Below are 16,181 nucleotides of genomic sequence, written 5' to 3'. Positions count from 1 at the left end.
GGGTTGATTTGGGTGTCGCTGTTGTTTTTTTCTTTTTCTTTTTTCTGTTTCAGTCAGCCACCGTGTAAAACTATACATCAAAAGCATTTACAGTCAGGTACTGTAATCTTCAGAAGTGTTTCCTTTGCCATGGATAGAAAGTGTTTAGAGGAGGCGAGGAGCTCAAAACACTGACTGGAGGCCAAAAGGTCCCTGGGATCGCATGTTGGCCTCAAACAATATAGTACAGCATTGTTTGTCGGATGGTTTGCGTTGTGTAATTTGAAATGGTTCCTTACAAACTGAGAAATGGGAATGTTTGACATTTTGCAGAGCACGTAAAACCACCCAGGTAACACTTCTTCTAATGTGCCTCGATGAACCCAAAACTTTCTAGAAATCCAAGTAACAATAAGGCATCATCCCAACACAAGTAAAAACCTTCCATCATAACACACAAGATTAAAATAAAACCTGTTAATCGTAGGCGACATGACCAGAGGTAGAAAGAGGCAGCCTCATTTAAAAACGTCTTTAATTCATCAACCGGAGTGAAGATCCAGTACGTTTTCAGACTTGTTTACATTCAGACAACAGGGTGAGACCACATGCTGAGGACAGGAGAGGAGGCAGGTTTGTGTGCATGGGTGCTCTCTCATACAGTCCTCTGTATGTTTGTGTATATGTGTAACTTGTCATACAGTCCTCTCTGTATATGGGCATGAGTATGGGCACTCTCATATATATGTGTGTGTGTGTGTGTGTGTATGTGTGTGTGTGCGTGGGTGTGCGTGCGCGCGCGGGTGTGTGTGAGTGTGTTCTCTCTCTCTCTCTCTCTCTCTCTCTCAGGCAGTCTTTTGATCTGTCGCCTCCGGAGCTGTTGAGACGGATGCCGAGTCCTCCTGGGTCTTGTCTAATCCCTGGCTGACGCCTCGGCCGCCTGACTGCGTGCCGTCTTTCACCGTGATGGCGGCGTGCGAATGGGTCTCGTCTATACTCTCATATGGCTCCGATGTCCACTGAAAAAGACAGGAAGAAAGAGGAGGCATAGCGGGGACACATTAGATCAATAATATTTGTTTTTAGCCTGTATTGTACTCACACCATTTTGCAACCTAAACCAAATTACTAGGACATCGAGTAGGATTTGTTTTCACATAGGACAAAATTATTAAATACGGTGGTTCAATAACATTATTAATCAATACTCACTTCTCAGCTAATCCTCTCTATTATATAATAAACTTTGCTCAAATTTTCAGACAACGCTATGAAAGCGATACAGTCGCACGTGACATGTCTGAAATTGACTTTAGACTTAGACTTTAAAGTCTGAAGCCCCACCAGCGGCCCCTTAACGGCTGCAACACTGATTACACCTCAGAGTTAAAGTTGTTGGACGGAACAAGTAACCTACTACAGTGACATTTTGATGTTCATAGAGCCTGTTACCAGTTGTTGGGCTAGAAATGTGAAATTTTGTCCTGAGGATTTATGCCCTCAGCAATTTAATCACAAGCTGAAGTGATGTTGTGTGCAACGTTGACATTTTGGCCCCAAGGAGGCGTAAGAGGTGAGCTCAGGTATCCAAAATGGAAAGATTTCTCTCACTGGGGAACTCACACAATGTGCTTACATGTCATGATGATTTGTCCACTATAGCCCAATACTTCTTAAAGGCAAAGTCGGAAATTTGGGGAAATACGCTCATTCGCTTTCTTGCTGAGCCTCGGATGAGATGATCAATCAATCAACGAATTTAGGAGTCAAGCTCCTAGTTTTTCAATTCAAGCTATTGGCTTTTCAGAAACCTTGTCATGGACCAAAAGGGTGGTCAAGAGGTAGTTTTGACATGAAAGTGGTGCTAGAGGAAAAATCCCCAAAATCAGGCATCTGTTGGGAAAGATGTCTGGATAAACATCCCAAGTTTCATTGGCTAAAGTTGCAGTTGTAGTGAGCAGACAGGAGAAGTCAAATTTTTATCTCATAAAGGCCTTAAATGAGTCTTAAATTTAAATTCTAGCAAGACAATTTTTCCCAGTGTATCTTACTCCTGGCCTGGGTGAAGGCCATGTTGTAACGGGAGGACTGCCTTCTGTATGAGGAGGGTGCAGCTCGCAGACAGCACCGTGTGCAGAGAGGCAGGGACTTTGCATGTCTACCCGCTCAACGGTTCCCTACCTGTGTGGCTCTGCTGCTGGACCTGTGTGAGGGCCCGATGGCGATGTTGACGCTAGACGAGGACTGCGTGTCGGTGGTGTTGCCCCCTTCAGCGGCAGACAGCCCGGAGATCACCAGGCCGCTGGAGAAACTACGCTTCCCGAACAGCAGACTGAGAGTGGACGAAGACGAGGAGACCTGGGGAATGGCAACGCAAGGCGAGAAAATGCAGTTCCTTGCATACACAATAGGACTGTAAGATGGTACACAGAGGCACGAAACACAAATATGCTCACGCACAAACAACTGAATACAAATCGTTGTACATCTAAGAATAACTTGTAGTCAGTAATACACTGTGATCACCTGCTTTGGCCATCAGCTGTGAAACTGTTTCTTGGATGAGTTTTTACGATAATGAGAAAGCTCAAACTCTGAAGCTTGTCTTAAACTTTGTAGCGGCAATAACATCAACTCACTCGGCGTCTGCACAAACGAAATGCAGTGTACTTCAGACGTTTTACTGCTAAACAGGACACTATTTTAACATACAGAATTTTCTGCTGTGGCATGAAAATCTTGTAATGGAAACTCACACATTTCACTCAAACTAAAGGACTACATGTTCCCCCTTACAACTCCTCCTCTTGAACCAGAAACTGATTTTCCCCTCCGTTTATTTCTCCCTTTATTTGATGATATCATGATATAGTCTCAGGCAGGCGCTACAGGTAGGTGAAGGTTTCCAAAAAACCGCGTGCATACTGCAAGCACTTTTAATGCCTTCAGTTGTCTTATTGAGTTCTTATTGTGTTTATGTTTCATGTTTTTGTTTCTCTCGTGGGACAATAAAGATCTGAACTGAACCTATGCTTATTTTGAGCACAGATATGGCTAATTGGAAAAGCAGCAGTTTGGCTAATACGTGGTACGGATTATGCTTTGGAAACTTTTTAAAGTATGAGAGGGTTTAAGGGTTTTAGTCAAAAATACACAGTCACTGAGTCTGGTTTTCCCTGAATCTACTTTATATGCATACAGTGTCTACTTTGCATACAGTGTTTTGATTTTATGTGAATATTACCATTTTTAGGCGATGCCTGAAGTGTCTATACATTTGATTTAAGTCTTAGATAATTTCTAACATGCTTTTCTTTTGTATTTGTGGATCCAAGACGGGTAGTATCACCAAACTGCAATGGTGCTGGGGAGATTAGGTTTTATTTGTTTGTTATAAATCAATTTTAAATATTATGACAGAAAAGGCTGGTTCTCTTAAATCTTGAAAGTTGTCAGTTTTGAAATCTGTATCTGTCAACCATGCGTTGTCGTGTGTCTGCTAACAGAAAGTGTGTATGTATAGAAGTGTAGCAAGCTCTTACCTGGCTGGAGCGCTGCTGATGCTGTGCTGCCTGGAGCTGCGAGCTGATCCCACCTGCTCCTGAGAGACGAGGGACCTGAGGAGAGATAGAGATCCTCTTATCACTTTATTCTCTTAGTAAAGGCACACTAAACTTAAACTTAACATTGTGTGTGTGTGTGTGTGTGTGTGTGTGTGTGTGTTTGTGTATGTATACCTGGGAGAATATAGAGGCTATGGACGTGTTGAAGGACAGCTGACTGTTGGACAGACGCTGGACAAGCCCATGTGTGGAGCCTGAATCCAGGATGGGCCCTGACTGGCTGCTGACGGGGGGGCGCTGACTCTGAGGCTGCACTGACCGACTGCGGTACTCTCTCCTGGCTGCAGAACCACACAGACACATGAACACACGCACACAGCAATACATATTTTAATAATCCAGTTAGAGCTGAAATGATTGATTAATCGATTAGTTGAGCCACATAAAAATAATCGGCAACTATCCTGATAATCGATAATTTTTTTCAGTCCTTTTATCAAACAAAAATAGTGAAAAAATGCCACAATTTCTCAGATTTCGGCCTCTCAACTTAGAGAATTTCCTACTTTTCTTTGAAAATGTTCGGCTCAGCAAAGTTGTGAAAATCGTTAAAAACTTGTTTTTTTGTTGAAAACCCTGACTCATCCTTTGATTAAATGTAAAAGTGAAATAAAACAGCAATCAAACTTACAAACAGACTCAGTAATGTCAGTTACACAGCTGTATCTATCTGAAGGCGGCTCACATTAGCCAGCATAAACGACTGGTCAAATAAGGCTGTATTAAATTACTGAATATGTGAGCACATAGAGTAGGAGAGAGGAAAACAGAGGAAGGGCGGTCCAGCCATAGACTTGGTTTTGACTTAATCTTGTTGCCAATAAATTCATCTTCACATTTGTAAGACGCAGAATACGTTGTTTCAACTTCTCAATCGTTAAATAGTCTCACTTTAAAGATAAATAACAATTGAGAACTATTCAAAAACCCAAAGCTATTATAGCTCTACTTATATTGTGGTACCTGTTCATCTATCTGGATTGTGTGTGTGAGTGTGTGTGTGTGTGTGTGTGTGTGTGTGTGTGTGTGTGTGTGTGTGTGTGTGTGTGTGTGTGTGTGTGTGTGTGTGTGTGTGTTTGTGTATTCACCCTTGTTCCTATCCAAACCTGATAGCCCACTCGCACTGTGGGACCCAAAAGCAGCTCTGCACACGATTAACAGTTTATTCTGGAATTTAGACTTGAATTTAGGATTGCTGTTGCTGTGGCCCTTATTAAGGTCACAGTAAGGGACCCGGGAACCAAAGTGGTAAATGGAGATTTTCCACACGGATAATGAGACACGTCTGTGTGTGTGCGCTGGCGTGTACCTGCGTTGTGGTGCCTGTGGCTGTGTGTCGTCCTGGCTCTGTGCTGGTAGACGCTCAGGCTGTTGGATGTGACGGAGGACGGGCGGTTGTGGCTCAGCGAGGACGAACCACCGGCACCGCAGTCCACATCCTCCATGTTCACACCGCTGTTACAGCTGGTCAGGTTGTCCTTACGCACCCTTCAGAACACACGCGTACATACACACAAAACATACACGCAGCTTTGATTTATTTATTCATGTCCACATCAGTACAAGGGACGCAAACTGGCAAAGGGCCATCAAAAATTTAGCAGGCCTTGGGTATTCCAGCTGGTTAACCAGGCGCACATAAATTTACAGGCAGGGAGGGAGAGAGATGTTACGTAACTGTGCTTAGCATATGTGACACACACTAGTGCAGTCTTCCTCTTAAATTAGTTAAATGTGTTCTGGCGGAGGAGGTGCGCTCCGTCTGCTTGGCTCCTTGGCTACTTATTGAAATTAAGACAACACCTTAAACTCGAGGCCGGTGAAACAGGATTAACAGTCTAATCTAATCTGAAAGAAAAACCCAGCCACTAACGATCTTAAGAGAGAGCCGCATTACCCCATTAGCAGAGGTTAATACAATACAATACTAATACAATAAGCTATGCTGATGGTAATGTGTAAAAGAGGGATTGAGAAACAAAAGAGAGGATGCAGGGAGAGATGGAAAGTGAGGGAAGGATGCAGAGCCAGAGGAAGAGAGAGAGATGGAGGGAAGTAAGAAGCAACATTGCTGCAACAGCAGAACGTCAAAGCATTTGGCTACCCTCCCACTCTGCACTCCCACTGTCACTGTACCTGTATTTAAAACTACATTAAGTAGGTAGGGAAGTCTCTCCCCAGCACTGACTTCCGCCAAGTCAATATCTGTAAATCCACAGAGAGGCACTCACTCAGCAGAAAGCCGGAGCATTGCACTGCGGTTTGCACCTTATCCAGATTGGTTTACTCCAGATACCACCAAAAACCGCTCAACAAACATACAAAAAGGGTGTTTCATCAGCTTGATACTTCACGATTTTTACTAATTTTATAAGTGTGATTTTGAACAGTAGTCTGCAGAAAAAAAAAAAGTAATACATCTGGTTGGGATTGCAGAGACTAAAGCTGTAAAACACTGTTAAGTCAATGGATTTTCATCATGGTGTATAGCTGTGATTGATGTTAACAATTATTTTTTACTTAATCCCTCCTAAATTGCTCATAGATCTTGTGGATTTCTGTTATTTGAGTTTTAGAATAGTTTTTTCATAAGGGCTCTAAAAAACCACATCTGTAGGGTAACATACTGTACATTTCTTTACCTGTAAATGACTTTTTAGCAAATAAAACACACACAAATATATATATATATATATATATATATATATATATATATATATATATATATATATATATATATGTTCCATACTAACTGTATATTACATGGTGTGCTGGAAAATGCTGCAGCTAACCTACCTAATAAAACCCACTCTGCAGCAGTGTTTAGTTATTTAGCGACTCCAAATTTAAAACCCTCAGCTGAAATTTACTTCAAGTGTGTGCTCTAAATAATGCCAAATAAATCAAACCCAGCCTCTTGTCTAGAATGTCTCATTCAAAGACTCTCATATACCGATGTTTATTCCGGGAACTGAACCCATGACCTTTCATGTTACAGCACAGTCTTTTTACCCAACAGACTGAGCTAAATAAAAAATGATAAGGGAGTCTTTGTTTTTCTGTACTTATCATGTGGAGAATGTTAATTGAAGACCAGAGTCAAAAAGAAAATTTTGGAGGCAGTTGAGCCTGAGGAGACAAGGAGGAAGAGACAGACTGCACTATTCAGTGAGACAGGAAATGATGAACTGACCGTAACCATTTAGAGCAGAGCCAGGAACGAATGGCATCCAGACTTAAAGCCCCTCCCCCAATGCTGCGGAGCGTGCGGTGTGTTCCTGCATATGATGTTGTCAGTGGTGACACATACCTAACAAATAAGAATAAATAGACACAGGGAAAGGGAAGGCAAAGGAGTTAAACACCCCAATCCAAACAGTTTAAGATTGAAGGCAGCAACAACACAGCAGTATTTCTGTGAGCACAAACTTTCGTTCCTAAACTCTGTGATGGTAGCACCCCGCTCTACCCTCTGGCACCGAAAGTGTGGCAGCAGAGCTGTGAATGACACATACATGGGATATCCTAGTGGCTGGTCGCAGGATGAGTTGACCATGTTCCTCAGCGCTTGCTTTGAGTTCTGGATGCTGCCGCGTTCTGGGTTTCGGTTCCGTAGAAACACCAACTCTTGCTGCTGGCCCGCCCACAGACCTCGCACACACTCCTTATTCATCTTGATTGATATTGCGAGAGAGAGGAGATGAGATCATACAGAAGCTAACGGTTAAAAGGGGAAAAAAAAGACCCAGAGAACATGATGGTAAAATCACTTTTTAAAGGACTGTTAAGTAATTTATGCTTTATTATCCTCTATTGGCAAAAAAAATAATTACAACGGCATTATCTGTTCTCTGACACTGCTTATGGTAGCGTGAAAATCCCAAATTCTATGAATTACAACAAAGATTGAATTGACGAGGTAATATACTGTATATCCTAGAACTAAACTGAACCATTTTGTCATTTGCTTATTTTAGCATAAAGACCTAAGCAAACTGCCTCTTACATCTTCGCTGTAGCTGGATATTTAAAAGAAAAGTTTGTCTGTCCAAAAGTAACAAAGTCTGCCTAACACATTATATCCACTTTATAAAAACCGAAGTGTTGGTAGGTGTATTTTCTTACCTTTGGACAGAGCCAGGGTAGCTGTTTCCAGTCTTAATGTTAACGTACGTTAGCTGGCTGCTGGCAGTGGCTTCATATTTAGTGAGAGTGGGTATGAGAGTGGTATTGATCATCTCATCTAAGTCTTGGCAAAAAAGCTAATAAGCTCACTTCCTAAAATGTCCTTTAACATCATCCCACAATGTTGAACCGCTGAAACCTTTACGTGCTGAGTTAAGCAGAAATTACTTAACACTTTTGAGCAGAGTCAAAAGCATTGATCAAAACCCTGCCTTGTTGTCATTTTGTGCAATGGTTTGATAAAAACTTTACTTAAGGCATCTTTTAATGTTAAGAAATTCAAATTTAAAAATTCAGTTCTAGTCCTGAAGCTCAGGCACTGTTCAGACCTACCGTCTTGTATCCGGATAGACTCAGTTGCAGTTCAGACATGGCATCAGAAAGCGTCTGAACAGGGTCTCAGGCGAGCGCTTGTGATCATACTTCACTTGTCTGTGCAAATTTGATTCAGCAATGATGAAACTGCAGCCTTTTCTAAACTAAAGTAAACGTTTGAGCTCAGCCAGAGAGAGACAGAAAAGCGATTGTGGTGGTTTTTTTGGTGCCACACCTCTAGAATGAGCTTAAAAACCAAGTCGTCCAAGTTGGTGTAGGCAGGAGGTTTGTCCTGCTATGTGCACTCTGGCATTTCTCACTTCATTCATTCCCTTTCTATACCTACATTTTCTGACTCGGTGCTACAGCTGCAGCCTGAAGACCGAACTACTCCTCACACATACAAATCCCCCGTTTCCACAGAGCAACCTCAGCCCCTTTACCTTTATGACCTTGAAGTTGAGGTGGCGTTTGTATAGCATGATGATCTTATACTCGTCCGTGCCGTCATCGATCATGTGTCTCAGCGTGAGCAGCGTGTCACGGCTGGATAGCACTGCCTTACGCCAAGCAGGGTCACTCTCGTGGCAGATGACCAGGTTGCTGCGGTAGTTTGTGATGGCTTCGTACAAGATAGATGCCTCCTCGGTCTCCTCCAGGCAGGTGAAGTGATCCTGAAAGGGCAGGAAAGGCATGATGGAGCGCTGTAGAATGTGACCAGATTTTAGGAAGATGTCCACACCAGGGAGGAGAAATGGCCAAAGCGAAGGTGTTATTAGAAACTTGAAATAATGCACACATGCCTGGCAAGAGAGGAAACATCAACACAAAGGCAGTCCCACACAAGCAGAGGCAGACAGGAGGCAGGTTTACAGTCCCTGAGTTATAGCATGAAGATACAGCAGGAGCCATTTAAAAGCACAGTGCACTTTACCTGATGCAGTTTGAGGCTCATCCTGACCGCAGGAGCCACCACCTTCTGCAGGAGGTCCAGATCAGCAAAAACCCACTCGTCTTTCGTCGCGATGCGGAAGTCGCCTTTAAACAGGGTGTTGAAACCGTACAGAAATGACTCCAGACTTTGTGGTGGAAGGCAGGCGTTTGATGGGAAAAAAAGAGGGATGAAGAGAAAGAGAGAGAGAGAGAGAGAGAGAGAGAGAGAGGTTATGAAACTATGACATCTTTTTAGCATCTAAACCACACAAATACAAAAAATCATTTGAGTACAGTGACAGTAATCTGTCTGAATGATGTGGATGTTGAAAGATTTAGATTCTGACGCCCCCTTCTGTTGTATATGTCTAACTGCAGGTAAAAATCTACTGAGGCTGTATTTCAGCCGATCTTAATCCTGATTTTACATACCCAAATTTTCAGCACCTTTGCGTCCAGTAAAACTGTACAACTCTATATAATTTTTGCATTTATATAAATAACGTAACATGGATGTCCATAATATTTGTGAATGCAGAAAACACACTCTATGCTAGATTAAATTTTACCGTATTTTTAGATGAATTAACTGTGAGTATTACATTTTCAGTGTTATATTGACATTTTCCTGGTATTTTCTATTTTATTTTCGTAGTTTTAATTATTCATAATTAAATAATAAGTTAATCCATACAATTGAGTCATTTTTTACGAAACTCAAATTTGTCTCCGAGGGGTTTACAATTTGTACAACATCAGGCTCAAGCTCAAGGTTGCTTTTGTTGTCTCATGGTGAAAGATAATTGTCTTAGATCGAAGGAATTGCTGAATAAAAAAATACGTCACGAAATACAGCTAATAAATAAATAAGTTAAAAACACTTGTAAAGACACTGCCTACAAAAAAATGCAGTAAGAACTAGAAGAAAAACAAAACATACAATTTACCATTCACCTGTTACTTGTGGCCCCAGTGGTCCCTGTTCAGCAAAGAGTAACTTTAATATATCACGAGCATACAAACGTACAGTGATAAGAACCATCCTACGGTTATCTCACCTGGCCCCTACCCTTTTGTCTGTCCTCCATGAATTGCTCATAAATAATTTTAACTGAAAGAGGGCCAAATGGTTTTAGTGTTTGTGCTTGCACAATGGACCCTGTAGCTCTTACTAGAATTCATTAGCTCATACTGAAGGTACAACACACGAGCAAAATCCTAATACGTAAAGTCCTAATGGCCTGCAGAATGTTCAAAAATGTCTTTGGGGGGTTGTGAGCGTCCCCATGATCTTCCCACGCGTGAAGATCATGGTAGAGTGATTACAGGCAAGTCATTAATCAAGGTTTACCTGTTGGACATGTTGTGTGATGCCGTGCCGAGGGATCTCCTCCCCAGGACGGAGAGAGCGTAAGACAGAGTTACCAGGGGAGAGTCTTCATCACTTTCCACAGGCTGGACACAAACAACGAAGACACGCAGGACAAACATGAAGACACTAGTGAATGGGCCAAAGATAACACACAAGTGCAGATTCTGCATTCTCTCATGACGCATTTATGGTGATAAAATGTTGTTTTGTTCTTCTTTCGAGAAGAATTGTGCGACGATGTGTAACTTTTCACTGTAATGCAACTTTCGCCTCCCTTTTACTCATTTCACATTTCTAAATAAATAAAATAGTAGAGCTGAATTTGTATGACCAATTAATCATTTGTCATAAATCCACTGGTTCCAGCTTCTGAAATGTGAATATTTGCTGAATTTCTTCTCCTTCTATGACACTAAACTGAGTATTTTAGGTTTTGGATTGTTGGTAAGACAAAACAAGCAAACTGAATAGATCGGTTTCTGGGAATTTTCTGAGAGCATTTTTCAGTGTTTTCAGAAATTTTAAAGACTAAACGATTAAGCAAGAATAAAGAGATCGATCAATAATGAAAATAATTCATAGTTGCAGCCATGATTAACAGCAGCAGAAAATCAATCAGCTGCTCTAACCCATAAGGAAGTCAGATAGACAAATCTTTAAGTGATGTACCGTCTCCATCTTCCCAGCACAGTACTGGACCCACTCCAGGTAGACATTGCAGAAGCTGGCACGTGTCACCCCCTGCAGGCAGTGCACGTAGTCTTCATCGATCTTCACACTAAAGACGTGAGGGTCGCGCTCAATGTGGTGCCACTTGGTGTAGGGCTGCAGCGCCTCCTGGATGGCGGCATCCTTGAGCCAGGTGGACAATTTGGGGGAGTGGACCAGGTAGTAGATAACACTCTGAGAGGAGAAGGGGCAGGAGGGAGGGAAGAAGGGGGACCATCAGACAAAAGTAAAATACTGAACACAAGGAAAGCAAGAGACAAACAAATGTGCACTTGTATATTGTTGTGTGTTATAGCTGCTGACCACAATCGGCATCACTATTGTCAAGCTGACATTTGTAATTATGATTAATGCATAAGATATTGGTTTATCTGCCAATTAAACTCTTTAAGTGCCTGTTCAGACAAGTGGGATATTCAGTTTTCTGTCCCCCACTGGAGAAAAGCTGATGCATTATTAAAGCTGCGCTGTCTCTCCTCAGAACCAGTGACTCCTGATATCAAAATAATAAAATCTGAGCTTTAACACTGTACACAGCAGATCAAATATAGTACATCTGGGTGTTCTCAGATGCTTCAAATTAAAGAAACGACAGACATGTGCAGTCATAATAGTGACTCCATGTTTCTCTGGACTGAGTGATCACTTGCTGGTGTTTAGTTTGAAAACTTGTATTGTCATCTACAGTACAGGAAAGTAGTGAAGAGTCTACACCGATGCTAGCAGCTCTGCGAGGGTGCTCGCATAGAGGGGGGCAAGAACATCTGTACCGAAATTCATGGTAAACCATCCAAATAGTTCTCAAGGCCTTTCACCAAGAGCCATAAATGTGAACCTGCTGGTGGCACTAGAGCGAAGGTCACCTGGGTCACTTGGGAATCACCATTTGTCACAAGTCATTCGCTCTTCATCATCTGGGGACAATGAATGTCGGTACCAAATTTCACGACAATCCATCCAATTAGTTTTCGAGATATTTCAGTATGGATCAAACTGGTGAACCAAGCCATGCTGCCAGCAAAGCTAAAAGAAGAGGTCATTTAAAGGTCTACACAATTTGTGTGATCAGTTAGACAGAAGAACGTGGTGAATTTTCACTTGTTTTTACTTGTTGTTTTAATTGTTATTTCGCTGTATTAACATAAGTGTTTGCTGTTCTGCAACCGACAAGTATCCAACTTGCTGAATGTAGTAGGCCTCAGCAATATGGAAAAAAATGTCAAAACTGCATAAAAATATCAATATAATGTTCTTCCCATATAAATACACTGTAATAATGTGCATATATTAACCAGTGTCTATTAAGAGAAAATTATATGTCAATTTGTCAGGCTTTTAACGTTGCACAACATGATAAAGGGAAACCAAACTGGAACATTCATTTTCATGTGGCCTCCTGAAATATTTAATTTTTAGAGCTTAACAAAATGAAAATTAAAGGTGACTTAAAAGACAGAGACAAAAAAAAAGGTGTTTTAGTGTTAATTGCAACAAAATGTCAAGATTCTTGAAGTTTAAAAACCTAAGATGGTATAATTTCAAAAATAGGCTACTTCTAATTACCAATATTATCACATTCCCAACACTCATACAAACATCTGAAAAGCTTGTACGTGTAGTTCTGTAACACACTTTCTCAGTATATACACATACCCTCCTCTCCTGGCTGTGTCAGTTTGAAGGGAAAACCTACCTTCAGGTAGTAGGTGATGAGCAGCTTTCGGAGGTCGTACACCTGCAGCATGGTGGCGGCGTTGTTCTCACTGATGCTGTAACCCTCCAGCAGGTACTTGGTGGCCATCACCTCCCAGGCCAGCCAGCGCAGGTTGAAAGCAGCGTTGCATGACAACATGTGAGGCAAGTGGCCCGGCTCGCAGCAGCAGCACGCGTCGTCCTCCTCCACGCCCTCTGTGATGGCCTCCACCTCTCGCTGCTGGCAGTATGTCCCTGGGATGGAGAGAGGTGGAGGTAAACAGTGAGACGCCTGGTTATCTTGTCATCCATTCAGACGGGGAGATGGAAAATGAGGGAAGGGAGGATAGTCAAACTGTACCTCTGAACTCCAGACCCCTCAGCTGGAAAGTGACCAACCCGTTGCCGATCTCGATCAGGTGGACCAAGGCATTGAGGTAGTCAGAGGCCAGAATGAAACAGTCTCCAGCACTGTAGTTGCCCCATCGGCCCAGCATGAGGTCACCACAAAGTGAATGCTGCAGCGAGCGAGTCAGATACTCGTAAAAGATGGAGTTTAGGTTGTTATCGTCACACCCTGCAAGAAAGAGACGGGGGGAGCGAACGGATGGACGGGTGTCAAGAACGGACAAATTAAAAGAGGGTGCAAAAAACCAGCCAAAGAAGTTTGATTCTAACAATTAAAATGTTAATTTGCATCCTTTGTGCTGATTGGATATGGAAAAAAAAAAACTCACCGGTCTCTTTATCCACTTGGGACACCAGTCTGCTGTTGGAGTTGTCAATGCGCTTTGTGCTGAAAGAAACAGAAATGCTTTAAATATTAAGATGAAGAACCTGAATAAAACACGTGTTTTTCTGTTGTCCATGCACCAAGATCCGACTAGATGATGCTGTTTGTGGTTTCAATGTCGCGAGTTTCAGTTCAAATACTGACAACGCAGAGTCTAAATATAATCACAGGCCAGTTCGTGTCAAATCACTGGCGTCTGCACTACAAAGCTGCAGGAGTATTTTTGGAGTGCCTTCAGCGAGCTGAGGTAGAAACAGTCGCTCACATCAATAAGTAAGAGGGAACAGCGGGGTTACGTTGTGTAAGTGTGAGTGAGACGGGGGGAGGTCTAGTGTCGATCTGCACATCCGCCTAGGTCAGCTTGAGTCCATAAAAAAAAAAAAAACAGACAGATGTAAAAATTAAAATTCAGAAATTATAAGAAAGAAGTCCAGAATCGAAGAACTGTCCTCTTTTTCTAAATAGGCAAACAGCAGGAACACATTAGAGGCAGTGCTGGCACATGTCAGATGGACACAGTGATCAGCAATGTCCTTCACTTTTGAGGTGTTAAATACTGATTTAGATGACAATATTAACTTCCAAGTTCCAAGTCCAAGGAGGAGGCAAAAGCAAAATAAAAGGATGAGGCTGATGATATTCTATATTTTTGTTATTGTCAACAAATCCCGTGAAAAGACCCAATGTGTTAGTCCGTCTCTCAATACTTGACGTCTTCCCCACCATCTCTGTGGTCTCAGTCCCAAGTCCACTGGTTCCTACTGGGGACGTAAACCTTTAAAAATGGGTCACAAATATAAAGTGTCTTAAAAAGGGTTAATAATTTACAAAAACAGCGGTGAACTGTACGTTTTAGTAAACGTTACTGACACAATACTGAATTTGTTGGGGATTATTTTCAGCTATGGATTAATGCACATTTGGTGTACGTGGGATTAATTCAAAATAAGCTACAGCACCCCTGTAGCACTTGTCAGTATGATTAACTCATTGTTGCTCTTAGTCTTTTCACTGGATTTGTTCTTTAACTGTCAGCTTTCAAGATTTCTTCAATCTAGACTCACAAATCATTTTCAGTGACACCTCCAGGCTGTCTTGGAAGCTCACGCCACACTCACTCAAACACTTTGTCTGGGCCTTACTTGTAGTTTCGCTCCCAGAACTTGATGGGCCGTGGATAGGAGGAAATGAAGATAGCGCTGCCCAGGAAGGGAGCCAGCGGGGTGTACACGGCTGTGGTGAGCAGCGTCTGAAGCAGCAGCATGGCTGAGTCTGGACACACACGCACACCAGTGAAGGAAAGAAAAGCAGGTACCGATGCACTCGCACATGCACACACAGAGGTCTTAGAGGAAGGATACGAGGCACTGCAAACGGCTGAGCGAAGGCATGGAAAGCGCTGCCCCAGGCGATCTGCCAGGGAGCGATGTAAACCAGGATGAAATGGAGCTTCAGCAACAGCTCACGCATCTGGACAGAAACAGAAACACCAAGTCAGTCCCCTCAACAGAACAGTGGTTGCATTGAAGGGATACTGAAAGATTTGATTCCTCCACATAACTCTAAATGTGAATAAGCTCTGTGTGGTCAACTGCCGGCCTATAAAATCCATTTATTCCACTATGTATGTAAGCAGCATAAATACACCAAACACAACACAACAGGTAACTGTAGTAGTAAAATCTCAAGAAATATACTCTGTGTGCCAAGGTATATTAAGAATATACTCTATGTGTTAAAGTATAAACCAGAATGTATTGAACATTGATTTTAACTTTTAACATTGATTTTGATGATAATCAGACTCAATCATTGTTCTTGCAGTGAGTAATAGAAGTATTGTGATTAATCTGAATTAAGAAAATGACTGCTATAATATACAGTTTGGAAATATTAAAGTTTTTTAAAAGATACGGCCTAAGACACCTTGGAAATAATGGTGTCAGGAGATGCCCGGACTTACCCAGGCAGGCCGGGAGAGTTAGGGATTTTCCAAAGAGACCGACACCATTATATCCGAGTAGATGTGGAGGATGTGACCAAATATGGAAAGTATGACACCATTATCTCTTGACGAGGTGAAGTACATTTTTTTAGAGAAGTAGGTGGAGAGCCCACCAGCAAGGAGGAGCGTATTTGGGGTATAAAAGATGATGTCTAGCTATGCTTTCTTCAGTTGGTTTCCGGAGCCAACTCGGGTTCATCTCTTGTGAAAGACCAAACTCTATAGCATTGAACTCTGATCATCTCCAGTGACCTTTTTTGAACTTTTTGAGACTCCAGTAACTTATCATCTTCACAGAAGTTAAGTGTTAGAGGAGAGGCCCAGAAATACTCTGGCCCTGATCTGGGTATCTCTTTTTTTTTCCAACATAACTTAGTTGAAAATGTTATATTTCATGTTTTCCTACAGTAACAACATATACATTCAAACAAAACATACCCAGTTTGTAACATAGGCTTTTGTTAGAAATGTATAGTCTCATGCAAGAGCTGAGATAACCTTAATGTCAATATGTGTGTGTGTGTGTGTGTGTGTGTGTGTGTGTGTGTGTGTGTG

The 16,181-nt window shown here is 42.0% G+C and overlaps 1 protein-coding gene across 2 annotated transcripts in view; it reads right to left on the bottom strand.

The window, feature by feature from the left end:
- Positions 1–778: 778 nt before the first annotated feature.
- Positions 779–16,181, bottom strand: part of pcnx2 (pecanex 2) — a 32,201-nt gene continuing 16,798 nt past the window's right edge. The window contains exons 25-40 of one of the 2 annotated variants that reach the window (XM_040139734.1): positions 14,983–15,091; positions 14,764–14,893; positions 13,566–13,624; positions 13,190–13,405; positions 12,830–13,083; positions 11,077–11,310; positions 10,387–10,490; positions 9,037–9,181; positions 8,546–8,776; positions 7,118–7,275; positions 6,796–6,912; positions 4,912–5,090; positions 3,717–3,883; positions 3,522–3,596; positions 2,161–2,337; positions 779–998 (exon numbers count right to left, since the gene is read on the bottom strand). In XM_040139734.1, the coding sequence (XP_039995668.1) occupies positions 825–998; positions 2,161–2,337; positions 3,522–3,596; positions 3,717–3,883; positions 4,912–5,090; positions 6,796–6,912; positions 7,118–7,275; positions 8,546–8,776; positions 9,037–9,181; positions 10,387–10,490; positions 11,077–11,310; positions 12,830–13,083; positions 13,190–13,405; positions 13,566–13,624; positions 14,764–14,893; positions 14,983–15,091 (2,529 nt within the window). In that variant the 3' untranslated portion in view covers positions 779–824. Of the gene's footprint in view, positions 999–2,160; positions 2,375–3,521; positions 3,597–3,716; positions 3,884–4,911; positions 5,091–6,795; positions 6,913–7,117; positions 7,276–8,545; positions 8,777–9,036; positions 9,182–10,386; positions 10,491–11,076; positions 11,311–12,829; positions 13,084–13,189; positions 13,406–13,565; positions 13,625–14,763; positions 14,894–14,982; positions 15,092–16,181 lie in introns of those variants that run through there. The other variant, XM_040139735.1, reaches the window with a different exon arrangement.

Source organism: Xiphias gladius, chromosome 11, assembly GCF_016859285.1.
Source record: "Xiphias gladius isolate SHS-SW01 ecotype Sanya breed wild chromosome 11, ASM1685928v1, whole genome shotgun sequence".
Classification (NCBI taxonomy): domain Eukaryota; kingdom Metazoa; phylum Chordata; class Actinopteri; order Istiophoriformes; family Xiphiidae; genus Xiphias; species Xiphias gladius.
Note: the sequence above shows the minus strand (reverse complement) of the source record. Positions and strands in the feature narration are given on the sequence as shown.